At 39.5% G+C, this 16,503-nt stretch overlaps 2 protein-coding genes across 2 annotated transcripts; both read left to right on the forward strand.

Moving 5' to 3' along the window:
- Nucleotides 1–321: 321 nt before the first annotated feature.
- prkar2b (protein kinase cAMP-dependent type II regulatory subunit beta) lies at nt 322–6,840 on the forward strand (the record flags this gene model as incomplete). The annotated part of the gene is made up of 11 exons (XM_079163251.1): nt 322–829; nt 2,327–2,362; nt 3,433–3,485; nt 3,647–3,730; nt 3,975–4,081; nt 4,298–4,451; nt 5,914–6,015; nt 6,105–6,179; nt 6,286–6,354; nt 6,449–6,584; nt 6,707–6,840. The coding sequence occupies exons 1-11, from the start codon at nt 565–567 to the stop codon at nt 6,838–6,840; spliced, it is 1,215 nt and encodes a 404-aa protein (XP_079019377.1). The 5' UTR covers nt 322–564.
- Nucleotides 6,841–8,607: 1,767 nt separating this feature from the next.
- hbp1 (HMG-box transcription factor 1) lies at nt 8,608–15,917 on the forward strand. Its single transcript, XM_079163259.1, has 11 exons — nt 8,608–8,650; nt 9,905–9,999; nt 10,093–10,273; nt 10,550–10,670; nt 10,807–10,921; nt 11,367–11,485; nt 11,880–12,036; nt 12,305–12,449; nt 12,736–13,023; nt 14,739–14,880; nt 15,008–15,917. The coding sequence occupies exons 2-11, from the start codon at nt 9,927–9,929 to the stop codon at nt 15,023–15,025; spliced, it is 1,359 nt and encodes a 452-aa protein (XP_079019385.1). The 5' UTR covers nt 8,608–8,650; nt 9,905–9,926; the 3' UTR covers nt 15,026–15,917.
- Nucleotides 15,918–16,503: the final 586 nt, after the last annotated feature.

Below are 16,503 nucleotides of genomic sequence, written 5' to 3' on the forward strand. Positions count from 1 at the left end.
ATCTATGATAACACCTTTTTCTGCTGTATTTCTCAGATATTTCTTCATTCTGTATGCCTATTCCGTTCATTCCGTGATACGTTATCTGTGAACATAAACATAGACGTGTTGGCCACACAAACAATACATTCCTACTGGACCTCAGACATAATACGGACGGACTTTTGATATCTCATCTCTCAGTGAAAATCGATCTCTGACTGATACACCGGAGGGTTTCTCTTCCCCATCATTTGTATTTTGCGACTGACTGCAGTTTCTGCGCTGCTGCTGCTCATACGCAATCCCTGGATAGGTGGTTGCCATGGATTCCTGGGTCACATGCGTGGGTTTCCTGTAGCCAGAAGCAGCAGAAGAAGAAGATGCTTGGACGAAAAATCCAGAGCCATTTTCATTCAAGAAAAATTGAGGTTTCGCTGTGGATGCTGACTGGGTGGACTGACTACACCCGTCTGCGGATTTAGGCTTTTTTTTTTTGTCCTCCCCCATCTCCGCTGTGTGCTTTTGATTATTTCAAATTCGCGGCAAACCGGTTTTGTTCACATTCATAGACTGACAATAGGAATGAGTATAGAAATTCCTGAAGGACTGACGGAGCTGTTACAGAGCTTTACCGTGGAAGTGTTGAGGAATCAGCCCAGGGATTTGCTCGAGTTTGCGTTACAGTACTTCACCCAGCTGAAGGAAAGTGAGACCAGAGCGGCCTCGTTTGGCAATGACCAAAATTCGGCACCAAGATCCGGAAAAGCGGTCAATTTCATTGACGAAGCCATGCAGATCGATTCGGAAAACGGAGAGGAGGACGACGACGATGACGAGGAATTCATAGGTAGGCAAATAGATTTGGCCGTGTAGACCTGCGCTATGTGAGGAGGGGAAGTGGCAGTGGATGTCCTGCATTTGGAACAATGAGCATGTGTGCACGGCTTCTGTCCAGCGGGAGAGAAAAAGACGCTCATTGAGCGCAGTGATGCTCCAGAGCTCGCCACCTTGCATCCACCACGGCTCTGTCATTCGCCATATATGGTCACGGAGGCTGAATGCTGGTTTAATGAAGGTGTCTTGGTCTTCGTCTGTGCAGACACGTTGTTGTTTGTGTGTGTGTGTGTGTGTGTGTGTGAGATGAGGACAGCATTAAGGCACAGCAGCTCAAACGGACTATGTGTTTTCTAGACGGACTGTAACATATCCCTCCGAATGATGGTTCGACACTTAACTGATGATTGTGTAATTTATTGATGAATCATACAAACAACGTAAGAGCTTGTGCCTCTTCGGGGGGGGGGGGGGGGTACTCATCCCCCCAACGGACGGAGAGAAAGACGGTTGGATGGAAATGTATACTAACGGTTAGTATACATTTCCAACCGTCTAACGGTTAGTATACATTTCCAACCGTCTTTCTCTCCGTCCGTTACTCTCCCTCCTCGCGCACACAATACCACTTCCGTCTATTACTCTCAGAGCTGCTTTCAAAATAAAAGCATTTCGTTTTAAAAACAAGAAAGACATAAACTCAGAAAAACAGGCAAAACATGCAACGAAAAACAACAGATTGCTTGCCACACACGAATCCGGTTATTTACACGGACCCTGCACCTCCAAGTCATTTCAACATTTTCAGTTTCAGGTGCAGGCCTGATGGGCCTATACCATGATTATGTACCAAAGCAGATGCATGTGGGACACTTAGCCTCTGCTATGATGCAAGCAATGCAAAATGTGACCTTTTACCACCCCTAGACTAATTTGTGCTTCCTAAACTGTGGTCATATTGAACAGAATGGCCGGTGCAGTAGTGCCACAAGGTGCAGCAAGTAGCATAGCAACCCAGAGCTCTGACACAGCATCCCAATGAGTGGTGGGGTCTGCACGGCTGTCTACAATGGTTACATAAGGACAAGTACACTATATGCAGTCATTAATCTAACTATTGTTGTATTTTGGGGTTAAGATTGTGCCCCATCACACCTCATATTCCAATGAGCCTCCTCGGATAACACTGGCTGGACGGCTATTAATGAATGAGACCTCCTATCTAATGTATATTTCATACCCCGACTATTATGTTGGAGCTCAGATGTGTTTTACATTTTAATTATTTGTCATTCAAATTTGATTCAAGCGCTCTTCAAAGCAGCTGTCCTTATTCAGGTTTTACCCGAATTAATATGGCTCCTTAATGAGCACAGGACTGGACTCCACTACTTGTAGAACACAGTGCGTTAACCCTAAACCCTTTTCAGTAATGACTCGGTCACTGTGAGATAGATTTATTTTATAATGAATTCTAACCTGTTGATATATATCTTTGTGCTTTTTGCAGCCCCGGTAATAAACAGATTCGTCAGAAGAGCATCAGGTGAGTTGTCATTCTGGCTGTTTTAAGTCTGTTCTGCCAAGAGGAAAACTCTGGACAATGTCAATGCTGGAAACATGTGAAACTTCTTTGAACACCTGAATGCTTAGGCTACGTCAGATTTGTTCCAGTTCGAATTTTTTTTTCTTTTCCATCTGTCTTTTTTCATTGTCCTTCCCGTAATAAAATAGTGTTGATTTATTCGAGTTTGTGAAACCACTTGTCTCAAGCCTGGTTAATAATGCCAGTGAGTGACGTGGGTGTGGAGATGAGGACAAGTGCTACTAATGATAATCTCTTGCTAGTGACAATAGTAACAGTGTGGCTTCACATGTTAACATAAGACTGATTTAGCTGCATGTTTGACAGCCTGAATGGAAAGTATGAGCCAGTGAGAGTAATCAGTAACACCTTTCCTACCTTTTATCACTTCATATGAAAAATGAACATCCTCAACATATATTAGACTAAACATCAAACCAAAGGCAAGGCGAAGCAAATTTATTTATAAAGCACATTTTATACACAGAGGCAACCTAAAAGTGCTCTACAGATTATACAAGAAACACATGATGCATACAATCAACCAAGCAAACAAAAGCACACAGAATAAAAGCAATGAAACTAAATTGATAAATGAGATTCAGGGTAACCAGGTAGGTCTTTAGCTTGGATTTGGAAGTTGTCACATTGTGACAGTTGTCATATCGCATATTTGTTTGTTGAAACATAACTCATTTTTCCATTTGAGTCCTGTAGCTTGGTTTATTCAAGTAAAAGTTTGGCTACTCTTCTTGCCGTTAAAACACAGGAAGGAAATGCGTATGAGGGGCCCGACTGTAACAGCATCCCCAGAAAACACTTATTGCATGAAACTGCTGAATCTTCCAGAGGATTTGGCTTTTGTTGTTCGACTGGGATGAAAGTTTTGCTGCTTTTTAAAAAAAAGTATTTGAGTTAACATGTTTCTTTCCAAACGGTTCTGACTTTGGGCAGATATTTGAATTTCTGGATGAATTTGCTGTTTGGTAGTGAGTGTCTAGCTCATTCACCTGTTGATCTCTGTCATGCAGTGTGTGCTGAAGCGATCAATCCTGATGAAGATGATGAGGATAAAGAGCCATGGGTAAACTGTGTTTCTTCATATCGATTGTTGATTCTTCCAAACAGTTTGAATTGTAGCTCTGAATCTGAACCAAACAGTCAGCATTACAAAGGCTTCTGTATGTACTTTAATGTGTAGGCCATCATAGGGTCAGATCATAAGACCTGCGCTTCAATTTGCAGGTCATCCACCCCAAAACCGATGAGCAGAGACAGAGACTACAGGAAGCCTGTTTGGACATTCTTCTGTTCAAGAATTTGGATGCGGTGAGCGGATCGTTCCATAAGCACTCTGTACTCCTCTGGTTTGTGCTCTGCCATCTCTGAAATTACACAAAGGGGAACATGGCCTGAAGCCAGCAGCTTTTTTTTTGCCACAGCTCAGTACACTATGCATGATTTGGAAAGATGCTTATTTTCAAGTAGCTGAAACGGCACACCATGTGTATTCTGCATGATTGTTTCAACACTTGAAATTCACATATTTGATTGATATTTCACGCCATCGCAGGAAGAGATGTCTCAGGTGCTGGATGCTATGTTTGAGAAGTTCTGCATTGAAGGGGAGCACCTCATCGATCAAGACGATGATGGGGACAACTTTTATGTTGTTGAAAGGTGATCTTTCATGTGGTTTCCACAACATGGCTTACTTGTCATTTTTTAATCAGATCATTGGTCGTTATACATCATTTCTTTAAAACATTTTTATTTGTTAAATACTGCCTATACTATATATGTTTCCTGCTGACATAAGATTTCAGGAGACACCATTGTTGCTGACCTGTGTGTATATTTTCCTCTGATAGTTTTTCCCTTTGCGTTTTCATTCAGCGGGACGTTTGACATTTTCGTGAAGGTTGATGGCACAGACAAGCTGGTAGGCTGCTATGACAACCGAGGCAGCTTTGGAGAACTGGCGCTGATGTACAACACCCCCAGGGCAGCCACAATAATCGCCACCTCGCCTGGAGCCCTTTGGTGCCTAGTGAGTAAACCATTAAATCCCCATGTGAGAGCACAGTTGGCTGCATGCTCAGGTTTTCATAACAAGCTGTGTCGTCAGGATTTACAGTAAATATCCAGGTTGTCTGTGGCAGTGTTGACTGAGGTAACATACTGTATAAAACCCACTGAATGCAACAAAAAGCAAAAAAGTGCCAATTGTGCCCCTGGATATGAATTTTTTTATTTATATTTATGAATTATCGTGGAGTGTTCATTAATGCATCCATTAAAGCTAATGAATGTGCAAAGTGAATATGAAAGAGAAATACAATACAGGTCTATAAAAAAAGAAATTGCTCCCCATTCGGAGCTCAGCTATCAGATCAGCTCAGACAAACATGGCGAAACTTGTCTGTTTTTGCAAGTATACACCTCAGATGAACTCGGGTAGTTGAGTACTCAAGATAAATGATCAAAATGTGAACGCTGCGGCTGTCAACACCATCATGGAGAAGACAAAGGTCAGGGTGAAAGCAATTGTAAACCCTCCCTACTTCTTTTTTGTTATTTATATAATTACATCTAACTAATTAAGTTGTGTCCAGAACAGCTATTGTCAATATTCAGTTGCGACTTGATCTGTGAAGCAGCCTGTTTATTAATGACTCAGCCAGGGTCGCGTCCTTAAACGGTGGGCAACAGCTTTGTTATGTCATCTGTGAGGGAACCGGGCAGGTTGCAGCTGTATCCACTTGCGTACTTGTAGTGTGTGTTTGACTCAGTGAACAAGCAATCCTCTGAGGTCGAGGAGGGACAGTGATCCTGAAATGCCACTGAGCAAAAACGCAGTTTACAGAAGAAGCTTTCATCATAGTCTGATTTAGGTCTGGAATTTAGGTTGTATACAGTTCACTTTGTGGCAGCCTGGTAGGATATTAAAGCTCCAGTACGCTAAGTCCCAGGGCCTAGGACTGACTCTACTGACCACTTTACCACAATGTCAGAGCCTCGTTTGTCATCTTGGTAAGAAGTTTTCTCCCCCGCTAGAGGGCGCTCTAGTCAATTGCCTTTGTTTCCTACAGCCGCTTTACTCAACCAGTGAGCCAGAGCGCCATCTAGTGGGCTGCAGAGGGAGTGCCAAATGATTAGATTAAATGACAAACTTTGCTTTTGATCTATATACAGCAAAATGTACTCTACAATTCATATGAATACAACAATGTATTCACTCAAAGTGTTATTTCGATTACCAGTTATATTTGAATACCATATTTGATTGCCACTGTTTTTAGATGAAAAAGTGATGTGGGATACAACCCTGGACCAGTAAAAGTCATGTTATGTTTTCTTTCACATTTATTTGCAATCAGAAATGGTCCTTAGGTTAAAAAGGTTGAGAACCCTATCCTAGAGTACAATCTGTAATCCTCTACCACTGCATGTTGTCATCCAACATATTGCTGAACCTGAATGTTGTCCTCTTCTTTAAATCTGTGTTTCAGGATCGTCTGACATTCAGGAGGATTATAGTGAAGAACAATGCCAAGAAAAGGAGGCTGTATGAGGCATTCATTGAAACGCTACCACTGCTTACATCTTTAGAGGTAAGATTAGCTTCGTCCTCCAGTGTGAAGAAAGTGCGGTGTGCATATACAGTAAAACCATTGTTAACCAAACATCCTTTCATCCACAGCCCTCAGAGAGAATGAAGGTAGTGGACGTAATATCCACCAAGGTTTACAGCGATTCACAGCAGATCATTGCTCAGGTGATCAATCTCTTTATGATCTGTTCTTGGATGGATCGTTTCATTTTCTGCTGCAATGGGGCATTTATAAACGCAGAGTCTCTCATTTTTGTGCTTTGATTTACAGGGTGATTTAGCAGATTGCTTCTACATTGTTGAGTCTGGCCAAGTTAGAATCACCATGAAAAGAAGCAGAGTATGTTCCCCCAGTCTACCTTTAATTGTTAAATGGAAAAAATAAAAAAACGGTGCTTGTGTGTATGTTATAGTGTGCATTTCTTTCTTTCCAGACGAAAAAAGACCAGGAGGATGAGGAGGTGGATATCGCCACATGCACGAGGGGCCAGTATTTTGGGGAGCTGGCGCTTGTCACAAACAATCCCAGAGCTGCATCAGCATATGCTGTGGGAAGCGTCAAATGCTTAGGTATATTTTCATCATTACTTCTGGCATATAAACTTTTCAGTGTACCACTTACTATTTTACATTATTCTCTGTAACTCTCCTTAAATGATGTCCTGACTCCTCTTTTTAATTGTTTTGGTCAGCCATGGACGTCCAAGCCTTTGAGAGATTGCTGGGCCCTTGCATGGACATCATGAAGAGAAACATAGCTAACTATAAGGAGCAGCTGGTGACCCTGTTTGGAAGTAGCACTGAGATTGAGCAACAAAGTGCATGAGACAGCTCCAATGGACCATGAATCGGTGGATAAAAAAAAAAGAAAACGAGGCTTGTATGGATGTTTGTCCCCATAATCACTTAAACAGCTTTTTCTTACAAATGTGAATATCCACTATAACATTTGTCTGTCAGATGAATAAAACAGACTACGCCAGAATCCCATATGAGACTATAGGTTCATTTGAGCAGACTTTGCCACATTGCGTTATGATGAAGGTAAAGTAAGCCAAAGCAGAGTTGCTTAAAGCTTGTTTGAGTTAGATTTTTCACAACTCTCACCTTAAAAATGTAAGCGTACATTTTACTTGTCAGTGTCAGACGCATTAATTGTTTGTATATTGACCACTTTTGTTAACGCTCACCTTTTCTCCACAGTGTTAGTTACACCTACAGTATAATATCGTTTGTAAATTTCTAAACATTGTTTGTTAAAATGAGATGCCAAAGCTTATTTCTTACTGGTGAGCCAATACGTCACAATCTCTTGTCATTTTGGCAAGAGCACTAACATTGGCAGCATGGGTACAAACATGCCCCAACATGAAACGGATAAACAATTTGTAAAAGAAGTTGATTTGATAACATATTTCAGATTTTGATCACAACAGAATGTAGACTTGGCAGTACTTTTAACATTTTTACAAAATGCATTTCTGTTCATCATAAGTTTTAATCCCTTGAACAAATGTTCATACACTGTATATCATTGGTCAGTGTGTTTGTGGCTGTTAGCCTGATACTATGCTTTTGCAAAAAAACAAACTTCAGAGCGATAGCTGATAGTTTTGTATGAATATACCACACATTGCTGTACAATTTGAAACTGAATATTTACTGTTATTATATAGGCCCAGCTTTAATTTGATAAGTTGCCCCATTAGACTGTAGTCCTTATAGGCAGTGTCTTGAAACTATTGATTTTCCTGTGTTTTAATGTAAAATTCAAGTCAAATTGTTTTTGTGTCAGTGAAACATACATTATGATTGACACCCATTATTGCTGTCTACCTCTGCCAACAACGTATACTGTTTGGATACACATATTCTGATGTTTCCTCTAAACAGGAATCTATCTTCTCTGTATCTCTTCTCTATCTTTTTAAGATTAATAATTGAAGTCTTCTGTATTTTGTCTGTGGTTTACTGCAGCTTACACTGGTAGAGCTGGTTTAACATTTAAACACTCTTAATTTATCCCACCCCTTGTGCAGGTAGTGCTGGTAATTTTTGAAGGCCAACCCATAATACTGGATGAAAGTACTGTATGTTTCACTTTTCATGTCAATAAAGAACATTTTTATATGTGTGTGTCACATTGTTATTCGTTACAATAATAGAATAGTCCACTTTTAAAGCTTTTCAGTCACCATTCGCTCACTCATTCGCCATTCATTCATTCCTTATTCATACAGTCATTCAAAAGATTTTGGAGTAAAAGTTAAACTAATGATCTAATTACAAAGGAGAGGACAAATAGTCCATGCATAATCTATAAAGCAATGTGAAGTGAGTGTAACTGAGAGTACTTGCTTTAGTTGCGACATTGCAGATACAAAATAACCATGTATTGTCCCTGTCATTGCCAATCAGCTGTTACTGGGTGGTAACAGGCATGTACGTTCATCCAATCACACGATGATCAACAAACTAGGCCCCGCCTTTAATATTTTCCTCGACACCAGCGACCAATTGAATACTCGGATTCTTGTTATTGACGTTCTCGTACACCAATAGGAGGCTTCCTCTGGACACATTCATTCCCACCCCTCGAGTGAATGCCAGAGAGTTTCTTGATGGCGACAGGCTTGGTAAGTGGGGAAGTTGACTTCATTTTTTTAGAATAAACAAAAGGTTCAAACAAATATTGAACTCGAGCGCCGTATGTCCCGTGTCTTCGCCGTACTAACGTGGGGTTTTAGCGGGGTTGTCACGCGCTTATTCGACGTGGATTGCCAGTGTGCTCGACAATGTTTTTTTTCTCCGTGACGCTTGTTGTTTTGGTGATAACGAGCCCACCCGACCGCAGTTTTGTGTATCGAAACATGTCTTTCATTCGGTTAAAATCTGCTTTGAAATGTCGCTGAAAGGCCTCTCTCGGGGTTCCGTGTCATTCATTATGAACGGGGCAGAGAGGTTGCGTCATGCCTCAACTTGTTGACATTCTTTTGTTTACAGTGTTGAGCCCGACAGCCTCTGGGTTTGAACCGAGGACCCTGCTGCTACTTTAGTGGAGTGGGGGAAACACTGACTGTTAGGCCCGATATGCAAAACCGTCTTTTGGGCACGATCGTACTTTTGAAACGTTTATTAACGGCTTGTCATTAGTATATAAGCATCGGTTTATTGGAGCGTGCAGCGACCGTTGAACTATAACCGTTAAGCTACGCTAGTTCTTCTTTGTAAACTGATTGATTTGATGCATTTCTTTTGTCGTTTTTTTTTTTTTTTGTACGTTGCATGTCTTCAAACACGACATCATGTTAAAATCTGGATACAATATTTTACCATGTCATTTTCAACTTCGTGTTTTCGAGCCTCCTTAAGACACTTTTCAAAAGGAATTTCAGCTGTTTTTTCACTTTTGCTACGCAGTCGAATGAATGGGCTCTGGTACGCATGCGCCAACATCTTTTTTAAGTTTATAAACAAGGCCTCCACGCAGCGGGTCACATGACCAGTCACAGAGGTATACAGTAGATTCAGAGACAAAGGATTCCCTTAAGGCTGCCTACCTATCCCTTTTTATTGATGTCGGATCTGACACGTCTTGAGACTATCGCATACTATCTGGGATATTTTTTATTTCAGAAACATTTTACCTATCATCAGCATTATGTTCAAGGTTTTACTTTATGTCTTAATGCAACCACATTACTATCTAAAAACCGCACACCACCATTCACCCCTATGTATGCAATTACAAATAATCTTTTTTCATTTGAATGAGTTTCACTTCGTTTGTGAAAGCTCTGATTTGGTCCCTTTTTGTTTTGCATAAAACCAGCTGCTGTGGCAGCGGAAGCTGAGTAAACTAACATAAAGCCTGTTTTTGAATAAAACAGGAAACAGCAGAACATTGTGAAAATGGACGAGTCTTTTGATCGACTCAAGTGCAACGAGGACCTGCCTTCCTCACCTGGGTGCCACATGGATTATGGTAAACTCCGACACCAGCAATCTCATTCTATAATGAAGTAAACGGAGCTTTTCCACATATTAATTATGGATATTACTATTGACTTCTCCCCAGATGACATGCCAGAGCTGCAGGAGGTGGAGGAGGACCAGAGATCTCCAGGGCTATTTCAGGTTGGAGCAGGAGTGTCCCACCAGGAGCTTAGCTGCTCCCCAAGCACCAACTGGCTCACTGAGCTGGCCAACATTGCCACCAGTCCTCAGAGCTCCCTGCAGAAGAGCGCCCCACATAAGAGGTTTGCACCAAGACGAACTAACATGAAAATAAACATAGTCAGATGAGTTCTTCTAAGGATACAAACTCAGAGACGTTGACAGCCCCAGTAAGAAAATGGCACACTAGTATGTATTCCACAAAGTTCGCTAGTATTGAATATTGAACAACAGGGTTACATTCCGCTGTCTGTAGATTATAAATATCACTTATGAGTTACTAAAAAATATGAAGTATCAACAATGACCATATATGACCATGATATATATTCATGACAATTTCGTTTTTTCCCCCCCAGATCATCTCCAGTCCACATCTTTGGCAACAGTAATAGTTTACATTCTTACGCCCGTCCCCCGTTAGCCAGTAGCGCACCCAACCCGTCCAGAGGCCACTTCAGGGAGCGCAGGCGTGTCAGGGTACCCTTTCAATTCAAGAATCATCCATTCCTTTAGACTCAGTGATTATTTCCTAGTAAATTCTGTTTGACCTTTATACTGAAATTGTTTGTTTTACTGACGTCATTGTATGATGTTTATTTATTTTTCACAATAGGCCAGCAGTGAATCAGAGTCTGGAGTTTTCTCAATGTCCTCATCTTTTTCTGACGATGAAGACATGGCCTGGTCTCACTCTTGGCCCTCCACAGCCTGGCATTGCTTCCTTAAAGGTGCATACATACACACTCATGTACATACCATATGTGTCCACCAGTGCACATGCAGACACATGTTGAGGTGAAACCTGAGCTTTTTTCAAAGAATTTCTTGAAAAACAAAACGTGGCCGTGAGAATTATGCCTCATAGCTTAAAAAGGCACAATCTACAGTCTCTATAAAGTCAGTTATTCGTCTTTTCTCAAACCTACACATGTTTATCAGTAATGTGTAAACAAACATGTAAAACGCACCATTTTATTTCCATCAAATATAAATTGAGAAACACCTTTTTTTTTCTCCTCCTTTTACAACCAGGAGGAGCACGAGGTTACAATCATTTGTAAAGAAATTCTGACCTCGGGTGTCCAAACAGCAGTATTGCATCCAAGCACATTCTTCTCAGTATCAACACACATCTGCTTATTCATCGTGTCGCACTGTTGTGTTGATATGCAGGAACTCGCCTGCGTTTCCATCGAGGTCCTAATGTGGAGTGGCAGGAAGCTGATGAACTTGGAGATTCCGATGATGACTCGGATGATGAAACCATGATGCCATCCTCCTCCTCTCTTAAGGTAAGCAACAAATAGAGTGTTCAGGATGTCTTAGAATATTTAATAAGAATCCGCTATACTCTGGAATATGTTCCTGCTGTGTACACATTGTGTTTAGTATTGCTGACTAAATGAGTGCATGATTCAGTGTAATGTTAGTAGCCGTGACAATTGCTTGTAATGGCCACCAGGTGGCAGCCAGGCTAACAGAGGAGGTACAGAAAGGGAGTAACAGAGTGCATGAATAAGACATACAGTATAACATTCTTTGGGACTCACAGTGGTGGTCTCATTTAGTATCGTAGACACCAAGTTTTCAGGCAATCAGGCTTCAAATTGTTTTTGGTAGTGTATCCAACTACCTCATCTTGCTGGAGGAAAGACTCCTCTCATTGGTCTTTTGCTTCATTTACAGAGATACGGTACAGGGGGTCTGAAGTTGGTGAGCCACGAAGAGACTGTATCTTTTGGCCAGGCAGTTCTTAAGCTGACCTTTGACCCTGGCTCACCCGATGACAGCCTTTTAACAGCCGAATGCCGATTGGATCACCCATTTTTTGTCAAAAATAAAGGTAAAACAAGACATTTCTTAGTTTATTTCTGTTCAAAATAAGGATAAAATATCAACTGCAGGTCGTGTTCGCTCTCAAAAAACCTGTCAGCTTTGTTGGCAAGAAACAAAAGCAAAATGATGTCAAACAGATTTTATTGATATGAAAGTGGTCTTTGCCAACAGAAGCGTCCACTGACCAAATGTTGTTTGCAAAATACTCAAATAATATTTTTTTCTTTATACAAACAGCTTTATGATCAAAGTAATCCACCATCTGTGTTTTTCAGGTTGGTCTTCCTTCTATCCGAGCCTTACTGTGGTGCACCATGGCATCCCCTGCTATGAGATGCAGTTGGGCAATGTGTGCCTGCCACCAAGCCACCCAGAAGCCATAAACTGCGATGACTCTGTCGTCTTCGACACTTTCAGAAGGTACACTCCTGTAACTAATGCCATCTTGATTTGTGTAATGAAGAGACTTGAAGTGCCTATAAGTGATATTTAATATAACAATTTAATTAAGTCAAGTATTTGTATTATTGCTTTAATTTATTTTTTTTACAATGAGAGAAATTAAAATGAAAAAGTCTTCCTTTTTTGAAGTGACAAGATGACTTTTTGTTACAAAACACTGGAAAAAAAATAGCAAATGAAATGCGACAAATTAGAAAAAGACAAAATTAAAGTCTGTGTCTCTTTTCCTTCTTTCCTTTTGCAGTTATGACTTCACCCCACTCGACTCCTCAGCAGTCTATGTTCTCAGCAGCATGGCTCGTCAGCGTAAGACCTCCCTGTCTAGCGGGGGGGCTGTCAGTCCAGACTGTGATAAACTTGAGCGCTCCAGCTCCCCACAATCCTCTACTGGCAAATCAAACAGGAGCCAACCCTCAGGGACAGCCATTGTTGCCACGCCTACAAAATGCAAGCGCCCAATGAATGCCTTCATGCTCTTCGCCAAGAAGTACAGAGTGGAGTACACACACATGTATCCTGGGAAGGACAACAGGTACGCAGGAACTCGTTCATACTATTTTGCCATGCAGAATTATCTAATTTAGGTTAATTATTTTTTTATATTACTGTGTCACGTCTTAATTAAAGTACGGTCACATTAACCTTCCGCCGTAGTCTGGATGTGTAACGCACATAGTAGCACGAGGCACACGCTAGAATAATGACATCTCTTTTTCCAAACACTGCGTCGGTGTTTCTGTGACCAAAAAGGACATTGGACCATTACATTCATCTTCTAATGTAAGATGTATAGGACATTTTAATAGCATACTATAAATTGATTTTTTTAGGACTTTTTATGGCATATGGTAAATCACATACTCTATGACTTTTGTCATTACATTCTTATAGCTTACTAAACTACAACTTTTTTCTGACATCTTAATATGACATTTTATTGAGTACTATACAATGATTGACACATTTTTACAGCACACTACCGTATTATTTTGTATGACATATTTTCACACTATACTATGACTTCATGACATTTTTCATTTCAGTTTTATGGCATACTATATTATTTCTTTTTTTTTTGTTCACCACATACTGCACTGTGACACTTTTTATGGCACTTGTATTGCATGTTATATGATGATATTTGTAATAACTTTTTAATGTCTTTTTTTAATACTAACTCATTTTTTTGACATTTTAATGACTTTTTTTAATGCATCCTATACTTCGACTTTTTACTATATACTATGACCTTTTTATTAGATTTTTTTATAGCACACTATACTGTGACTTTATTTTACATTTTTCCTGACGCACTAAACTATGACTTTTTATGGCATACTATACTACTGTACTACTATACAGTGACATACTATACAGTTTATATTTTTCATAACATACGTCATATGACGTTTTGATGAAATCTGTCATTAGTTTCATGACATACGATATGACTTTTTTATGACAGTTTTACAGCATTCTATACTATGACTGTTTAATGACATATTATGACTTACGATACAATTACTTTTTTATTAAGTTTCATGGGATACTACACTATGACATATTTATGACTTTTTATATCATTCTATTCTATGACTTTCTTTTTGATATTTTTTTAATGACATTTTGATTGCATGCCATTCTATCATTTTTTACTTATTTTATTGCATATTTATGCGCTGCGTAGGGCTTGACCATTACACAACATTAAACAATCCCCCGTCTGAAAAATCATATGACTTTTTAACATGACATTTTATTGAATACTATACTTTGGGATTTTTTGGGACATTGTGATGGCATACTATACTATTACATTTTATTACCTTTTTATCGTATACTATACTATGACTTTTATAACATTTGTATAACACTATACTATGTCATTTTTATGACTTTTTATTATATACTATAGTTTTACATTTTTGGGAAATTGTTATGGAATAGCATACCATGACTTTCTTCATGACATTTTCCACGACATACTACACTATAACATTTTTCATTACAGTTTTATGGCATACTATACTATTTTTATGACTTCATTGCATGCTATGCTATGAATTTATTTTTAAGACGCTTTGATCGCATGCTACACTACCTTTTTTATGACATTCTAATATTATATTTAATTAAATACTATAGTATGACATTCTTTTTTGGAATTTGTATGATATATTGTGACTTTTAAAACAACATTCTGAAAAGGGCAAGTCCTTAATCCTTTGCCTCTCACCTTGCCCTCAGAGCCATAAGTGTCATCCTGGGTGACAAGTGGAAGAAGATGAAGAATGAGGAGAGGAGGCTGTACACCATGGAGGCCAAGGCTCTGGCTGAGGAGCAGAAACGAATCAATCCAGACTGCTGGAAGCGTAAAAGAACCAACTCAGTAAGGACCAAAGTCACTGTTCTATAACATCCAAATTGCACACTGACATTGCATGTTCAATTAGTCTTTGGTTTCAATCATGTGTCCAGCCTACTGTAGACCAACAGCTTATGTCGTCCTTCAACAGGGTTCCCAGCAGACCTAGATAATCTCCCAGAAACCCCAGCTGTTGTTTGTTTTGACACGGAGAGGTGCTGGACAGAGTCTGACGGACCGCTTGATGCCTCTTTGCTCGCCTGTATTCCTGAGACTCAACTGTGATGCTGAATTCATTGCTTTTTATAACCTTGAAACATTATTAGAGACAAACCAGATTTATGAACTATAAAGAAAACATGTAATCTAGTCACTAACAGTGCATATATTTTCTTATATCCTTAATGTCAAAGACGTCTTATTCCCCTGAAATAAGAATGAAACTCCTCATTTATTTCAGGTGATTTCAGATTCAAGGTTGAAAAATGAGAGCATGTGGTGCTACGCCTCAGCAGAAAACAACATGTGTCTATTTATAACTGTAAAAAGGGGAATTGTAGCTAACTTTTTCACAACTGGTCAGATTCAATAAGATCCAATAAGATTCAATATACTGCTTAACAGAGTGGTAACCCTTTCATACATTTTGTAATACAGTATATATTCTGCAGGTGAACTATTGCCAACAGTTTGTGATGCCGCCCTGCCAAGTTTTTACATTTTCACCCAACCGCCTGGCCATATGATGATGTGGTGGTGGGTTCATACTCGGTCACAAAGCACTTCAGGCCTTTGCTTTAAGTGTTTGTTTCTTCTGCACTTTATATAAATATGTAATCTCTTTTACAGTTATTGTATACTGGTGGAAACCATTTGTATAATACAGCTAGTATCTTGACAGTTAGCCGTTTGGCACAATCATGGCTTAGTAGCCGTGTTCTGCTTTCAGGTTGCTCTTAAATTTTAAGTGCTTTGTTCATAATGTACAGGTTTCACAGCACCAACAACCTCTTGCACAAAATATCCTTGTATCATATTATAAATAATTTTTTTTAAACTTGCATCTTATCAAAGTGTTTGGTCCTTTTCATAAACTGTAATCACAACATGTGGTTATGCTTGGCTTTGTGTTTTTTTTTTTCTACTCAAAAATAGCTCTTTTGCTTTAATAATAATAATAATAATCTTTCTCCTGTGAACACGTGCGTTAAGAGACACGCTGAACCAGGCAAGTTTTATCTCGAGCTTTAAGAGCTCTCGAATATCCACCGATCTAAACGTAGTAAATCCATAACGCCTGATGTTTCCAGGTAACAGGACAGTTCAAGTGTGTTTTACTCTTTTGCTTCTCTCCCACTTTAAAACCACAGTGCACATATGCTAACAAAGCCTCCCAAAGCGCAGTTGTACTGAAGCAAGACGATTCACTCTTGGGCTAGATTAGGACAACTTTAAAGGTTTTAATTGAATTGTATACTCACAGGAACTCTGGTCTCGCCCCCTTTAGATGAAAAGGGATCTGAAAAGAAATAAAAATGAGAGAACATATCGTATACAAAACATCTAGTGATGCTTTATTTACCTTGTAGACATAAAGACTATGATAACAAATGGTAATAATGTGCAATGTTATTGTCAATTTTAAGA

This window comes from Pholis gunnellus (assembly GCF_910591455.1).
Source record: "Pholis gunnellus genome assembly, chromosome: 7".
NCBI lineage: Eukaryota > Metazoa > Chordata > Actinopteri > Perciformes > Pholidae > Pholis > Pholis gunnellus.

Coding starts and splice junctions, on each gene's coding strand:
- hbp1 (XM_079163259.1), top strand. CDS start 9,927: ATGGACGAGTCTTTTGATCGACTCAAGTGCAACGAGGACCTGCCTTCC. Junction 11,486..11,879: donor CATCCTCCTCCTCTCTTAAG/GTAAGCAACAAA, acceptor CTTCATTTACAG/AGATACGGTACAGGGGGTCT. Junction 12,037..12,304: donor ATTTTTTGTCAAAAATAAAG/GTAAAACAAGAC, acceptor TGTGTTTTTCAG/GTTGGTCTTCCTTCTATCCG.